The sequence below is a fragment of the Plectrocnemia conspersa genome, unplaced genomic scaffold, assembly GCF_051122295.1.
Source record: "Plectrocnemia conspersa isolate PC_06_02 unplaced genomic scaffold, ASM5112229v1 ptg000012l, whole genome shotgun sequence".
Lineage (NCBI taxonomy): Eukaryota > Metazoa > Arthropoda > Insecta > Trichoptera > Polycentropodidae > Plectrocnemia > Plectrocnemia conspersa.
Genome location: NW_028277176.1, coordinates 27,587,525 through 27,605,923, shown reverse-complemented (window position 1 = coordinate 27,605,923; position 18,399 = coordinate 27,587,525). Strand labels below are relative to the sequence as shown.

General features: G+C 29.8%; 1 protein-coding gene across 2 annotated transcripts; it reads right to left on the bottom strand.

The window, feature by feature from the left end:
• Window positions 1–4,655: 4,655 nt before the first annotated feature.
• Window positions 4,656–11,046, bottom strand: Shc (SHC-adaptor protein). 2 transcript variants are annotated; one of them, XM_088200314.1, is made up of 10 exons: window positions 10,790–11,009; window positions 10,588–10,707; window positions 6,470–6,540; window positions 6,168–6,402; window positions 5,938–6,101; window positions 5,579–5,716; window positions 5,313–5,521; window positions 5,141–5,247; window positions 4,947–5,069; window positions 4,656–4,799 (listed from the first exon to the last, which is right to left on the bottom strand). In XM_088200314.1, exons 2-10 carry the CDS (start codon window positions 10,681–10,683, stop codon window positions 4,659–4,661), a joined length of 1,284 nt encoding a protein of 427 aa, XP_088056440.1. In that variant the 5' UTR covers window positions 10,684–10,707; window positions 10,790–11,009; the 3' UTR covers window positions 4,656–4,658. The 2 variants fall into 2 exon arrangements, with proteins under 2 accessions (XP_088056440.1, XP_088056439.1); XM_088200313.1 differs by having other exon boundaries at window positions 10,588–11,046.
• Between the last annotated feature and the right edge of the window lie 7,353 nt (window positions 11,047–18,399).

The window sequence follows — 18,399 nt, the reverse complement described above, 5'->3', positions numbered from 1 at the left end:
AGGAAATATTTCATAGCCCAAGTATTACAGGGTTAATCATTCGATGTGTGCTCGCGAATTATTGTGCTAGAGAATTCAAAATTTTTAATTGACAAGTGCGAATAACATTTTGTCGATTTCTTGACAATAATTCTCAGCGTCGCAGCTGTAATGATTTCACCAGGATTAAAAAAAATGTTCTGGCCAAAAGTGGAAGCGAGTCAGCAGCGCATCGTGCGCCAGAGTTGTCGTCCGATACTAGCAGCGGCTATTCGTGAATATGTGATCCCGTTCGCTGATAATTATTATAAACCATCGGGTGGCCACTGTGTAAATTAACACGTTTTAAGGTATATAATCATTGGTCCTTCGAAGCCCACAATTATTTTTTGAGTAACATAATACTATATAAATTATAAAAATATGTTGAAAAAAATTAGCTGCAACGCCCAGGAACGTCATTTCAGATATTTACAGGAGGGGGAGGGGGGGCAAAAGTTGCTTAGTATGTGATAATTTTTTGAATATTTAAATTTCATTAGGTTTCATTGTAGTTCTGGCTAAAATCAAAAGGCAGACAAATACCCCCGTCCCCCAATGACGTCTCTGGCGATACCATATTATTGAAAGTTGGAATAGCATAGTGCAACATTAGAGAAAAAATGGATTGTTTACTTCACTGTTATTGATTGTGTGGCACATACTCTTTGTATATTCATCTGGAAATACTATAATTAACGTATTTTGGCGACGGGTGGCAATTAGACACAGATTGAGCCGCTGCAGTAGTGTTTTATTTAATTATATGAAGTTGTTTACATGGTGAATATACAATTATCGTGGCACGAGCCTGCAACGCGCCGAGGGCTGTCAGTCGAGAGAAAAAACAGTCACACTAGTGTTACCAGGGTGTCGCCAAGTTTTGCCCATAATGAAATATAAATAAATATATATGTATATATACATATAAATAGTCCCCAAACAGTAAAAAGTCGATAATAAAAAAAGTGTGTATTTTTCAAAATAGCTGTGATTTACTAAGACATAACCTAATTCCGAATATAGAAAAGAGAGCAATTTAAATTTAATTGTTGAACAAAGTATTTATTTAAATGTACATATCTTTTAAGATATTTCTCTGCTAAGTCGAATCCTATAGAAACATAATAGAATAAGGGATATCATTTCAATTTCTTCCAGGAGAGGGGGAGTGGGCAAAAGTTGGTCAGTCAGCGGTCATTTTTTTAATATTTCCATTTCATTAAAATTCATAGTATTTCATTAAATGAAATGCATTTTCATGCCAAATTCAAAGGGTCTCTGTTTAGATTCCAAGTCAAAAACAATAAAATCGTGCCGTCGCAGTGGAAACGCTTGGTTATCTAGCATTAGTATTAAAACTTTTAATAACGCTTGTTACCGGGCATATGCACTACGACGGCGCCGGCACGATTTTATTGCGTTTGACGTGAATTTTTGACTTCTGAGAAGTGACAATTGTTTTTGCAACCTCGTATTGACCAAAATTAGATTTGAATATACTTTGACGACGGGATGGTGATGGGTGGCAATTATACACAGTACATTTTGCTTGTCAATACGGTTATCAGATTAAAAAATGTCAGTTCAGGGATTTGGTTAAAAAATAAAATATTAGCTTGATAGCAAAAAATGGCGAAACAATTAAAATTGTAAATCCAGACTCGAGAGGTCAGAAGTCTGGAAGTTTTCACCAACATTACTCATATTTAACTATACTTATGCTGCAGAATTTTATTATTTGTATTATATACTTTAAATTTTCAACAAATCAATGCCAAAAAATGAACTTGAATAAAAACAAATTTAAGAAATAACCTAATCATGTAATAATATTAAGTTGATATAGATTAAATAAGAACAAGGCACAAAAAAATATGCAAACATCATACGCTGCCAAATTCTATACATATTGTATTGAATATTTAGCATCAACGGTTAGTATTCAAAAAAATTTTAGTATACACAGTAGAAGATAAAGCTGAAATAATCGCAGATAGCCTGCAAAACAAGTGCACAATTAATCTATCCTTAACTAACGATAACTTTAAGAATAAGATAGAAAAAACAATTAAAAGAGTCTCAATAAAACTTATAATAGTATTGAACCAACCTCGTCCTCGGAACTTGAAAACATTCTTCGAACACTTCTCAGTCGTAAAGCACCAATAAATGATTCCATACCTAATATTTCTTCAAATTCAAATTCCTTCCACCAATTACCATAAGTTTTTTAAATAATATCATGAACGCGGCATTTAATCGCTTCTATTTCCCTACGGCATGGAAACAAGCAAACGTAATAGTTCTACGTAAACCGGGTACTGATCTAAGTCTTCCAGCGAGCTATCGACCGATTAGTCTTTTACCCGTCGCGAGTAAAATTTTCGAAAGACTAATTCAATCTAGATTATTAAGACACGTGATCGATAATAATATTTTACCTAAAGAGCAGTTCGGATTTAGAACAGCGCATCGAGTTGCGGATCACATACAAACGAGCTTCGATAAGAAAATGTCAACAGGAGCAGTATTTCTGGATTTAGCTAAAGCGTTTGATAGAGTTTACCATGATGGGATACTATTTAAATTCATTAAATTAAAATTTCCACTAGAACTGGTCAAAATTATAAAATCATTTCTCAAAAACAGAACATTCCGTATTAAATTAGAAAACCATTTGTTCATTTGTATACCTATTATGGCAGGCGTTCCCCAGGGTCAATACTAGGACCTCTTTTATTTACTATTTTTACCAGCGATTTTCCTTCAAAACAAAACAAAAAGATCATTACTCTCCTATTCGCAGACGATACCGCCATACTATTCTCATACAAAAATCCTCACCGAACAGTACTTCGCCTTCAAAAAAAACTCAACACCATTTAGAAATGGTTTGACAAATGGCTGGTAACAGCAAATCCCCATAAAAGTATTGCAGTTATGTTTACCCGTAGAAGAAAAAAACACCTATGCCACAAATAAACTTACCCAGCTAAAAATGTATAACAAAACTCTCAAAAGTACTTGCTCATTGGTTTGTCCGCAACTCGATTATCCATCGGGACTTAAAAATAGACACTAACTGAATACTTCGATAAACTAAAGAGCAAACATCGCGAAAGAATAAAATGTCACTCGAATCCGTTAATAAACAACTTATATAAAAACTACTAGTTAAATGCTAACGGCAATAATAACAAATGATTATTAAATAAATAATATAAAAGAAAAAAAGAATGTTTTTTTTTTCTTTTTTCTATTTCGTTCCCTAATAAAATTTAAAGGGGAAGAAATCGATAACCAGGTAAATGGCTTTATATCAAGGAACTGGGAAATAAAATATTAGTCACTGTATCTAGCATTTTCAATGTCACTATACATATATCAAAATTATGTACACATAAGTAAACAACATTATAATGCAATTCATTTATTTTCATTAGATAAAAATTAAATACAGAACGTTGTTTCATGACATTCTTACACTAATGACTAAAAATTATATTAGCAATATAGTTGGATTAAATTAATAACAATAATTATAGATACAAAGTATATGGAGTATATGCACGTTTTTAAGTAACAAACATTTTCATTGGGTTAAGTATAAAAATATAAATACGTATATACAAATGTATTCAATAGAAATAATTACTGTTGAACATTGTATTAAAAAATAAAAACTAATGAGGTAAGCGAGTAGAATGTATAAATAAAAAAATGAAAATAAAGTTTCTCTTCAGTCAGTGTTGTTAAATTTATATCGCATTAATTTTTATATAAAAATACGCATATTAATCACAAATTAGGATCATATAATCACAATTTACATTCAGATTACAGGTAAGTAAATATAAAAAAATATATATATATATAATATATAATTCGTACAACTCGTCAGTGTTTTAAAACAATTAGATAATATGCAATTGTAACAATTTCATAGGTAACAGTATTTCTTTCCTTCCAGAAGATCAAAACGTACGTATATTTTTTAAATTCAATTTTGATTCAACTACACAAAAGCAGATGACATTAACAACGATTAAATCTATAATATAAGATTTTGATGAGTTTAATAATATATCAAGACGTGAGATTTGTAAATAAACGTTAAATTTTGGCTGCACCGATAGAGGAAAAGCAATCATATGAGATATGTTGCGATATTGTTTAATTTTACATTGTTATAATATACACTAATACATTTTGGCTTTGATAAATTGCATTTGGATAGCAATAGTCACCTAAGAATATAATAGCAGGGACGATTATTCTATACATAATTTCACTAATTGTGCGTAAATCATTAACTGGGACGGGGAGAATATTTTTAAATCATTTATAATTACATAATGCATGGTAACAATTCAATCGAAATATTGTAGTTAATATATATAAAGTTTATATTTAAAAGTATATGTATTATTAAATCAACACCCATTAATAGTCATTCTAAAAATATATATGTAGTAGTTATATTAATATAATATATGCTCCCTAAACATTTAGCGTTTATATAATAATAATTGCATGATTATTATAATAACATTTTATATATGAAACTGTAAAATGAGCGTTACAAAATATGAATTTTGTGTGATATATAATTTGTGCATAATTCAATATAGTTATTTTTATTTCTGATTCGAGTGTCCCCTCGCTATCGGATTCTTTAGCACAAGCGTACTCTCTTCCGACACGATCGGCAATTGATTCGTACAATGGTGGATTATCAGATGAGATATACTTTTAAATACCAAATCTTTGGTTCTAACCTGAAATCATAAATACATTTTTCATTGTAATTTGTCATAATACAGCCGATAACTAATATGGATCTGTATGTCAGTCAATATAAAAAAATGTGGCAATTAAAAATAGTATTTCTTTTATATTAAATTAGTATAGTAGTATAGACTTACAACTCCTTCCGGATCAATGAGCAGTAAGTGCTTCCTTTGATTTTGTTGAACGCCAGTTAGAACATATTGACCAGGAGATCCTTGCGATTCCCGTACAAGAAAATCGCCATCATTTATAACGAGCTAAAATATTTTTAAGAGCATTAGATTGATTTTTATATGCAAATAAAGCATTGTGTATCACATAAACAAACCTTTTCAGCATTTGCTCTACTGATTGGACCGTGAAACCAAGGTTCAGATTGTAGTAACGAGTGTTGCTCTATAGGAGTCAATTTATCGATTGTGGCAGAGAATGGTGCTGTAATAATTAAATATTAATGAAAAGTTCAGATTTTGAATTAGATAATAAATTAAAATACTCACACATTCCAAAAACATCTTTCGCCGGTTGTGTCGAGCTATGCGGTGTAAGGAGGGAGGTGTCATTGACATAATTATGTTCGTGGATCGGTGTCGCGGAAGACGGTTGTCCAGTCGGAGGCGGACTACTCAAATCAATTAAATTTCCGACACTCAAGCCTCCGGTGAGATTTGTTGCAATTGTCAGTGGAACTGGAGTACGTGAACTACAACTAAATCAAATAATTGTATGAAAAATAATGAAAAGCAATTGTAATATAAGTACATACCTATTTTGGCCGTTGTTAGTCGGAAGTGGAGGAACAGGCGGAGTTGTTCCTAGTTGCGGTGCAACATCAGGCGGCGTTTTACCGGGTAAATCATTGTAATAATCCCTATCTGTATGGCGTAGACTTTGAAGAGTTTTACTATATAATAAAAATATACATTAACCTTTGTTTTCCTGTAATGTACACTAAGTGTACATATTATCTTAATATGTGAATATCTCTTTAAATAATCGAATAATAATTAATATTTAAGATATTCCTCTATAATAAAAAAAAAATCTTTTTCTTCCAATAATATATTATATACATTTTTTTGTGTTCTTTAATCAGTTATAAAACAACTCATAAATTATGCTTACTTTAAGTTCACTGGTTTGGTAAGAAATTCTTTGAAGCGCAATTCAAATGCTTGTCCTATAGTCGAAATGACGTCTTGAGCTAAACCTCCGCCGCATTCGACGACATAACATGCTCGCCAATCTTGAAGATTTTTTGCAACGTACGCCACAAAATCTAAAGTATCCTGCAACATAAATATTGATTAATATATGTACATATTTTATAAATACAAAGTAAATAAGTTATTTACAGCATCTCCACCAGAAGCGAACGATATTCGCGGCATATCATGACGAGCTATCATTTCGCCCCCTTCCAGCGTGCTAAGCGATAGACTTTTGCTAGATATTGTGAGAGATACATTAGCGCCAGCGTGATTCATGCGAGGTTTATCGGCGATGGCTCGCGTCACTCTTTTGTCGACTCTTCGTTTCTTGTCGGCTGTTTTTAAACCGACGGCTTCGCACACCCTATTTATGCATTCTCTGAAATAATGTAATAATAGTATGTTAAATAATTTGATGAAAATATTACAATATTAAACATACATACTTTGTAACCAATGATCTAGTTTCAAAATCTAAACTTTTCATAGATGTAAACACTTCTAAGCAGCCGATATACTGTAAAATAAAAACTTCTTAATACATCAATAATGGCATGTTCAGTTTTAGAAGGAAAATTAAATTTAAATATACATAACTATTTATTAGTATTAGAAGTAAAGATGAATACCATATAGAGAAGTTTTTAGTCCAAAATAAACGGAAGTATTGAGAGGAATGGTCAAATCTCCCTATCACTATTGAAGCGGAAACCGAGTACAGTAAACTGCATAGAAGACGGAGACAATATAAGAGGGTTAGTCAGATCAATGATGCTCTTGCGACTAAAAAGCCAGTGAGAGGATAAAGCCTGAACAGGAGATGGCAGAACATGTTCCTGGTTTCCATAGCCAAAGCCAATAAATATTAGATAACAAGTCAATTCAGAGTATTCATAAAGGAAAATTTCATATGTTTATAATCAATAAGGTTTATCATTACATTATTTTAAAAAGTGTAGCTCATATTATTTAAAACCCAAATTTAACCACATCCTCAATTGTACACAGTATTGACAAATATTGTGGGAAATGTTGTTTTCCTCGCTGATATTATTGTAAAAGATAGAGTGATATAAAAAATTACTAATAATTTAATATTTACACAGAAGTTATAGTTTAATTTTGACGGGTTTCGTCATTACATCAATCACTCTATTCGGATCTGTTGCTGAATTCGTTGATGAATTTTAATTTTTTTTACTTTATACGGTACTTTGCAGAGCGTGCATTTATTTTTATAAGTATAAAGTTTTTACTTTCTTCGTACAATTATGTCAAAGTCCCACGTCATGCAGCCTCCATGTCGGAGAATCTCTATGGAGTTGTCATTTTCTTATGTTTATATCAGTTTATCGTTTAATGGATATTAATTCAGAAAACATATTAGAGATTTATGGTATAATTTTAAGTTGCAAGCATCTTTTATGTCTAATTCTAGCATTTTTTAGCCCAAGTATATTGAAAAACTTAGTAAGATGTGTTACATTTGTTCACACTAAAGTAAAAATATGTTGTGTTTGTATTTTTGCATTGATTTGTGGCTATAGATGCGACATATTCTATATGTATTTTTTAATAGCGAAATGGCAAAAACATTATGAAAGAATTAATTTCATTATTTAATTTAATAAAATTTAGTTGTAAAAAATTAAGCTTTTTTAAACCAATAAAAATGGAAGACATAAATTTACAATAAAACATTCTATTTATTCGCAGTACTACTTATTATTATTTATAGTAAACAAGTTCAAGCCGTGACATACTAAATAGGATATAAATTTTTCAGAACTAACATTCTATGTGGTTGGATTATTAAAATTGACAGTTTCATATTGCATATACAATTGTGAATGTTTTACCCTTGATTCAGATTCTATTTCCACTTCATATCTCACAATATAAAAACAACTAATAACTCGAGCACATTAATAGATTAAGTTTTTACCAAAAGTAAAAGAGTGCAATGTGAAATGAAAACAACTCTAAGAATTACTGATAATTTTATTGTATATATTTAAATAGAAAAACATAGTGTAATTATGATAAAAAAATGCATTTTAGAAAATTAAAATTAGAATTATAAAAATGTGACTGGAATGTAGAGAACATGGATGTTAATACGATATGGAACAATATTTATAAGAATATTGTGGATAATAAAATAAAGTCAATATAATTTTAGAACAGAATATTGATTCAACCCAAAACCATGGTTTAATTATGACGTTTTTTTATTATTTATATAAGTTTATTTCAAATATAAATAATTTTACAGACATAATAATTATATATTATATAATATACATGTTACTGGTTTATAACTATTTTCATGTTTACAATTAATTATTATCTAAATTTAATGAAAAAAATAGGAATATAAACCAAAACGTTTGTGGTTATAATTTAAGAGAAAAAATACAAAACCATTTACAATTTAAACCAATAAAAAATTAAAATACAGGAGACAAAAAAATCAATAAAATTAAATGACGATTTGAGTATTATACATTTCATTGGAGAACTGGAATTATTGATGAGTTGTTTTTAGTCTCTATAGCAATATGTGCTTGTATTTAAATATAATGTTGTTTTATCGTAGTCACCAATACACGAGATTAGTTGGTGAGTGTGGTTTCGCGAGATATTTTTATAATATTTTCTGGTATGAAAATGACAGTGTTCTTTAATTGTTGGTATATGAAGGATAATATGCAATTTTTTAACACGTATTATATATTATTTTTAAAGCTTTGTTTTGAATGACTTGTAATTTATAGAAACTAGTATTACTGGTGTTACTCCATATGCTAAAATGGGTCTAATTAATTGTTTATAGATAAAAATTTTATTTTTTAGTTAGTGCGCTTTTTCTATTAAATATCAGTCTAAGGGTCGCCATGGCGGCAAGCCCTTTAGAGCGAAGTTCAAAATATGTTTATTAAATATAAGCTTGGAATTCAGCTGTAAGCCCAGGTATGATGATGCTAAAAATGCTTTAAAGAGAAGAGAGGAATCATAAAATATTTAAAATAATATTAGGAATAGCTAAAAAAAGTCGATAGATGAAATAAAAATAACCCGAATAAGATGTGGAAAACAATAAAAAAATTAATTAATCCTAATCAAAACGATATAATAAATATGGAGATTGATGGAAATATATATATAAAGAAGCAGAAAATATGAATACATACTACATTGAGAGTATCGAAGAGATTGTGAATTCAATACCTCAGTTTAATAAATTAGTACAATACAATAATGAATTATTTATTGTGAAGTTTTGAGAATTTATATCAGTATCTTTAGAAGAAATTCACAACATAATTTGTAAATTAAAAAAAAAACAGTACTGATGAATTGGATGTAAATATAATTAAAGAAACATGGAAAATACTAGGAACTAAATAACACTATTTAGTAAATAAAGCACTCTCCGAAGAAGAAATGTCCGATAATTCGAAAATTGCTACTATTATACCTATACCTAAAATAAAAAATATTAATAAGGTAGAGGAAATGAGATATACATAAATTTAATACTAGAAATATAAACAATTTAAGGATAGTTAGATTTATATCTAACTATCCTTAAATTGAAACGAGTACGGCCAGGGAAATATCGTACGGAGGTGTGAATTTGTATAATAATATATCTAGGACAACCTGCAAAAATAAAAATAAAGCGGGTTTCCTTCATAGAATAAAGAAACACCTTTGTGCATTAGGAAATAAATTATAATATTTAGGTCATTTTTTATATTATGTTTTATATGTATATTTTGATGTTATTTGTCTGCCGGTGATATATTGTTTTCCATGACCGTTTCGTAACAAAGAAATATTCATTCAATGCACCAGAGAATCGTTGCGTGTTATTTAGTTCTAGTCGTAACGAGAGCCTTTGTGTGATCACACTATTGTCTAGTTTATTCTTATTGATAAATAATCACTTTTGGTTAGAGTAATTAACGCGAGTTTCAAGAATAAGATTCCCTACAAACGAGAGCCATCTGTGTGGTCCACCACAGTGTATAAAAAATTAGCTATATTAGCTAAATAAATTATTAATAAATAAAATCTTGCATTTTTTTTCTTTGGGGTGATCAACATGAATTTCAGAACTGGTTTTATTGATATTTTGTCACATTTTCGATTCGGTTTTCTCCAAATGCATTAACATCAGAGGCCGCACTAGTTTCGATAATATTTCGATTTTCTTCGTATTCAGGTTCTACACGAGTTCTACGCCTCTTCATTTCCACGTATGGAAAAAATAGTTATTGGTATTTTGTTTTACTAAAGGAATCATCCTTTATATTTCATGTTTACTCGTTGAGATAAGGTTATAAGATAGATGCAATTTATTCAAATACATACGACACTAAGAACATACATTGTATAATTTAGTATACATTGAATTTTAATTTGGTCAAGAAAAATCAACATTTAAAAGTTATTTAAATTATCTTTACTCACAAGTTCTATTGTGAATTAAACATGTAATTTCATATGCAACAACACTTTTAAACTACATCATAATTATTAAAAGGTGTATACTCACTCTGACCGTGTACGATACTCCATCCTTAGAGACCAGCAAGTCAGGATGAAGCCATCCTCTCGCCGGTTTAGCGATGAAAGAGCCATTCTCCGACATTTTTATGAAATTTCTGGCCGGCAACTGTCAATTTGACATTTCCACAGAATTGCTTTGAGTCGGTTTTATAAAGAAATGTCTGATAAAGTGTAAAATCAGAACGAACCGGTGGCGATGAGTCATATGACGCTCGAACAATCAAAGGATATGCGAATTTAAACGCTGCGAAACGTCAAACGTCACACAGCATACGATAAATAATAGCAAATGGAGATATTAGATTGAGAATCTAATACAGTTTTATTAAAATTTGGCACAGCCGAGCGAAAAAGAACGGAAAATATAACAGTACACCCATCAGTCTGTCATATTAAATTGACAACTGAGCCATAGATAGCGGTCAGTATCCTGTTTATTGTCTATGGTCCAAAACGAGTTTTCGCGGCCATAAATAAACTAAAACCAAAATAAAAATAATGGAGTTGATTAAAATTATTATAAAAATACAAAATATTGGCAAAAATATAAATTATAAAAATACAGTACAGAATCACTAACTTTTATTACATCAAAAATATTATTATTTTTATTAGGATTTTTGTGGCAATATTAACACAAACTGACTACTATATTAAAAATATATTTATTTTCATTAGCGACAATTTTATATTTTTACAGAAAACATTGTTAGTACAATGAAACATAAAGGGAAATAGGGGAATTGGCATTCTAAAAAGAATTTATGAAAACATATAAGATATTTTTATTGCGAATTATGTCACATGCTTTATTTAAAACATTAAGATTAAGAAAAAAACATTAAAAGAAATTGAAAAATTGAAACTTGCGCCCATATTCCTAAATAAAATAATATTTTTTTGTATGTATTTAATTATATAATCTGTGTAATAACTTATTTAAGAATTTTATAATTTTTGTCACACATATTTCATTATGCTAGTTAAAATTAGCTGTGCGATTTTTAGTATTGGCATGTACAGTAACGATCGATAATTTATTATAATTTTAAATTTTTATAGGCACTAAGCATTTTATCTTTTATATCATTATTTTAACAAGAAAAAAATGACACGGGCTCATAAAAGTTGTTACTTGCCTTGAATGTATATAGTGATTTATATAGTTTTTCAGATGCTGATTATTGGAAAAATAATGACGTACAATTTATTCATGAATCATACTTCTAATTTTGCCATTTAGCAGAATGAAAAGTATAGTCAAACGGTTTTTATGTACAATACATATATATTTATGGTAAATTAAATAATTCTTGTAGTTGTGTTAACACTTAAAAGGAGAGTACACATTAGAAACAAAAGCATTTGCTCGCAAACTAGTTGAAATTAGCATAATTACAACAATAAAAATGATGAAAATAATTTAAACCAGTTCACTAATCCGTTGGTGCAAGTTTGTTTCCCTAATCTCCTACACATCTCAGTGTCTCTCAGGTCTCTTCGTCCACATACAGTGTGTATATAGACTGTGCAGTACATAGTGCTCCGAGCTTTGTGAAACTACTTTTTTTAGTTACACAGTACACATGGAATACCTATTCATTTTCCTCCACAAAACATTACATAAAAATCAGTTAATAAAACTATTTTCATAAAGTAGTTTTTTGAAAATAGTAGTATTAAGTAGAAAGCTGCATTTCATTTTAGATGTTTGCGTAAATAATATAGAAATCTATTTTTTCGGAAATAATTGTAATATTTAGTGTTCAACGTCAAAACTGCAATACCAGAGTTATTAAAAAAATAATAAATATAAGTTATTTTCATTCAGTTGGCAGCATTGATTTTTCGCTTATCTTTAGTTGTAGTCACGTTGTGCTTGCAGTGTGTGTTCGAAATGGTGTTGTGCAGTCCCCCCCCTCAGTGGGTCCTTAAGATTAAAGGAGAAGACTTTGTACCTTCTACCTGGGCTGTCGCGAGTGAGACTAGGGAGGGTTTTCGACATCACTAATCAATTAAGGGATAATAATATAGTAGGGGTCAGTCGTGTTCCACGTATTTAAGATTCACGAAGAGAGTAAATAGACGCGTTTGAAACACGAAAGAGATTTTTTGTAGCGCTAACTTGTTTGTGGCAATGGCGTTATGAACAGATAAACTATGGCAACATAGTGTTATAAATATAAATAATGCTAATAATACATACATATCAGTGGCGTACGGTGGGTGTTAATATTGGGTGTGCTATAAAAAATAAAAAAAAACGTACATTTTTTCATTTTTATTAGCCGAGGTTTTGACATGCCTAAACTGCCTTACAGCTTTTTCCCATATATAAATAAATAAATAAACATCAAACCTAATCTATAATATTATTATATAAAAATATCAAATTTCCAATAAACATAAACTTATAATTATTTATATATAAAATCTAATCTTCTTTCTTTAATCATAAATTTTTCTATCACGCTGTCATAAAAAGTGCTCTTCTTTTTAATATCCATAAGGATCCCTTTTTCTATTGAAATCAAGCTAAGGCCACATAGCCTTTCTTGGCCTTGGGTACTTCGATAACAATTATTAATTCGTTTCAGAGCAGAAAATGAACGTTCTGCTGAAGCAGTACTGCTTGGAAGAGTTAATATTAGTATGCCTAATTTATCTATTTCCTGAAAACCTGACTCAAGATTATTTGTGTTCATAAATTGTACAAGCTCATGAACAGATTTCTCTGCAAATTTAGGTAAATGATAAAGAACAGCAAGTTCATTTTTTAAACTTATAGAATCAAATAATGCTCCATAGAATTGTTGCAGTTTAGTAAGTAATTCATTTGGAAATTTTTCTTTATATTGCTCATATTTTTCTTTCTCCAGAAGGTGAAAATATTCCAATTTGGACATTGAAGAAAAACGGTTTTCAATTTGCTTACATATATTATCAACTATTGTATTAAATAGTTGGCTAAACGCGTGCTTTTCTTCAACAAGCAAATCATTACTCAGTCTTGGATAATTTTCTTCCGTTACATAAGAATCCCATAATGTTTCATAATTATTTTCCTGTTCATGTCTGAGTTGTTGCTAAATTTCGGTAACTTTCTTACAGCAATATAATATGTCAAAAGATTTGGATTGTAAAATGTTGTATAACACATCAGTTTTTCCAAAAAGGTTTGAAAATATGTGGAGAAGTTTTCTTGTTTCAAAATCTTCCAAAAAGCTAAGAAAACCTCGTGCTTTTATTACAGTGTCGGGGTCCCATAGTTCACAATTTTTCACGACGTCTCGAAAAAAGTCCGTAAATTCATTTCTGTATTTTTGCACTGTGTTACTTAACCGTGATGTATAATTCCATCTTGTAGGTGTAACAGAAGGAAGTCTTCTAGCTACAAACTCTTGTAAAGCATTTATTCGTTTGGAAGATTTCGAAAAGAATGCAGACAATCCATTTAAAGTTTGAAAGAATGATTTGCACACTTTTATATTGGAAAGACCTTGTTGTAATGTTAAATTCAACTTATATGGCAATTTTGATTATCTTCAATTTAATTTCATAACTTCTTTTTGAAAATGGATTATTCAGAATATCTTCAACAGTATTCTTCATCATTATTGGGGTAAATAAAAAAATATAATCTAGAATAAAAAATTAAATATTGATCATATGTAAATAAGATAATAAAACATTTTACGCCAAAATATAAAAAATGAGTGACCTGTTATTGTGATATAATGTAATAAAAAAGCAGCGACGGACGCAAGAGTTTTTGAAGTACGCGCACCAAATTCGAGACCAATTTTACTACTGAGCGCTGCCAGCCGACAGATCGACTTCAGCCGTTAAATCTCGGAACAATTTACTTTAGTCGGCGGCCGCGCGCAAGGTCGGCGCGTTATATGTGTTGTTCCAAAACGATCGCTCGCGCGAAAACGTTCAGAGCGAATGACAAATACCAATGCATACTATACACTGCATATTAAAATTTTATAATTTTGCATACTACTGTATGCAAAATGATGTCGCTTTACGCCCTAAATTTTCTAAATTTCTAAATTTATATTTTAGATGGTTTTGCGGGTGTGCGCCGCACACCTAGCACACCCTGAATATACGCCCCTGATACATATATTATATTATAATAATTTTATTTATTGTAAATCTTCCGTTGCAGCATGGGAGGCGGTAAACCAATGCATTACGACGGGGTAAACACAATCAATAACCAATATGTATAGTAGTAGTGACAATAGACTGAAATCACTGTTTATGAATTAATGACTTATATTTTATTAATTATAAACTATTATTACAGTTTACAAGCAATAGATTTTACTTTGCTTTACGTAACTCGATTTTATTTTAATTGTTCATCTGCAAGATTAAGTAAACCTATGTGATGATCGCTAATTCCGATTTTTCAGATTCGATAGTAATTTAAAAACACTAAAGTCTCTATGAGATTCAAACTCTAGATCCTTCAGGTATTTCAGTGATATTACTGTTTTATTGTGTTGGTTAATGAATGAGTTTCAAGAATAGTGAATAAATTTCAAGAACATTGGCAAGACATTTTCAGGAATGTTCTATATAAAACGACTTATACTTTGAATGCGTTGGGTGTTGTAAAAGAGAGCGAACGCAATAACATTTAATTTCACTTCAAGTTTCTTTTTTATGTAGAAAATTATATATTTGACTATTATTTCAATTTACTCTCAAGAATCAATTAAGTAATTTTAGTCAATTGTATGAGCTTTTATATCTCGACGTACATCGCTAGTGTTTTGTGTTTTGATTTCAGTGATTTCAAAAATATTAAATAAATAAACTTTGGCGGACGAATGATGACAGGTGGCAATTAGACGCAAAATGTGTATACAGTTTAGTTACAAATTAGAATTTTTTTATGGTGATAAGAGAGATCGGTGGACGAAACCCCGCCGGTCATCGTTTTCCTGTCGAGGTCCGCCAAGGAATGTGAATGTGTACCGCCGTCACGTTAGAGTTACCAGAGCGCCGCCTAATTTTGACCATAATTAATAAATTGGCCCCTACAAAACTATTGTCAGTGTTGACTGTTAGCTTAGCTATGCTTAAAATAATATTCGTATTGTACAAAATATCTTCACCGTTAAACTATTTATATCTCTGAGTATTTCAAATTAGGCTATTTAATGAAAATCTTACGATATGTTTTATATTTTAATACTATAGAATTAGCACATAGATTTTTTTGATTTCACTATTCAAGTTTATTTTTTATTTTAAAAATTAATAACGTAGTCTGTCTAAACTTGTTTGAATCCAGCTGCGGTTGAAACTTCACAAATGTACATATTTATTGATTCTCTAATTTTGGGTTCTGTTATTTATTTTGGTATTTTTAAATAAACCCATATCACGGAGAGGGAGAAACGGAAATTGGTTTGTCTATGGACGATCAAACATTCAGGCGTGGCTTACTTCCTGGTCAAGTTATTGTGAGCAAACGAATGATAACATTCGATTATGACAGTCATCATTGTTCGATATAAATATCTGTAATAAATTAATGTTAATTTTACAAAAACCTAGATATTTAAAAATATATTTAATCAACTAGATGCATTTAAATTATAATTATAACACGTTTATTGCATTAAAATATTATCAAATGGAGATATTTAGTATTCTGAGAAACAATGGCGTTTTGCATACGAGATAATGTTAGATAAGCTATATGGAACGTTGTACTGCGTGCAAATAAAAGTGCATTTTCTCTACCAGCAGGTTATGTATATGCGTTTTATATATTTTTATCATCATATCAATGAAAAATATGTATATAATGTTACTATATTAACTTGCAAACACTATTTTATATAAATAACCCATTGCGCATAGGTGGCATTTAGTCAATACCGGAGATTTATTCGCTGAAAACCGGCGCCTGAAGATAACATAAATACTAAGATAGGTACCTGTACAAAATCCAGACAAGCTACAAAGATAAATAAAGTATTATAGGTATACAATAATAACTCGAACGAATTTTGATATAAAATATTTTATTTATTTTTTGCGTAATAATAATTTACAATATGTTTATTAAATACAGGAAAGATAAATACATATTTATGTATGTTTCAATTTCAGCCAAAACCGTAACCACATGTACGTTACAATACAATATAATCTAAATATGCATGAGTATAATGAAATACATAGAAAAACGCACATTTACTTTTGCATGTTTCAATCTTATCGGGATTTAAATACCTGGTTTTGAATCACGAATCTAATATATTTGATAAGATAAGAGGTATTTTGCATAAAGTAAGATATTTTATGCATATAATCTTGTAAGTTATTTCGGTTCTTCCACTGCATTTTTTTATATCGTTATCAGAAAAATGATTAGGTACACATAAAATACATACATCATCTGAAGATTTTTTGCCGAATGTTTTACTAACTTTTAAGATTATTTCCATTGTGTTTCTATATCTTGAATTAGGTAATGACTTGGTATCTTGGCAATTGAATAAATATATGTTACAATATTTATTAAACGATAGTATCACGAATTGCCAGATATAGAGTATATACCACACAATCTATTGCAGTGAATTAAGCAATACATGTGGCACTTATCCATATCACCATTATTTATCCACCAGTTTAACAAGCTTCTCTGGCAAATAGTTTTAATTGTAGTTTAATTAAAGACAGCGTATATCATTTTTTTTAAATTTTAAAATTAAATTTAATCAGAGCGCATATCATTCACTTCCATCAGGAATTTATTCTTAATCGAGAAAACAGCCGCTTCCTTATTTACGATTCTGGTCCAGCTGTGACGTCCGAGTTCGATTCAGAGCTCGGTCCGATCATCGAAGACGACTTGATCACATATTTAGAACATCACATATTTTATTATGCAAAACTGTATGTAGATTCATGAATAATAATATTTTTTAACTAAAAACCTATGCCTTACAAAAATAATTTGCCCGGCATAGGCCGCAAGTATTTAATAGATTTCTGTATATAATAGTGTGTAATTTTTTTTAATAATTTTCATATGTAATATATTATGTTATAAGACAATTTTTTTTATTATTAATTAAGCTTTAAGAAAAGATAAATTTATATAAATATACGTTTTTTTTATTTTAAATTATATTAATAAACGTTTTTGACGTCCTTAATTGCGTGCGTAAGTATGTCGAACATATATCCGTATCGTGTGCTTTAGAGCTAACAGTAGGGGCATAAACCCAAACTTGGCATCTCTTTCTCAATTATGAATAATGATGAAATGGATAGCTTTCGTACTGACTGTGTTAACGCAAATAGAGTACAGCTATTTTATGCATTATCGAAATTTACACTTTGTAACATATACAATATATAGTATTGTAAGAAAGATATTTTTGTTATCTAATTTGTTTATGTAGTTAATATGGTATTAAAAAAACTTGTGTATTTCTGGATAAAAATACTTTCAAAGTGCAACACTATTTTAAGTTCTTAATGTTGCCACACGTACAAAAATCAAAAATAATTATTCTACTTTTAAATCATAGCAATTATGATATTAAACTACTATTTTAATAGTTTTAGCATTATTTTTTTGTTTGAAAATACGTTCAAGGCCTTTTTTTAAATCTTTACGCGTTTTTGTCAGGTAGTCTAATATAGTATATCAATAACAATAAGGATTACACGTAATTTGTTGTTAATACGTGTTTCATAATTCCAATGAGACCGCAATAGTGAAACTAATAATGTTATTTAGGTATTGCCGTCG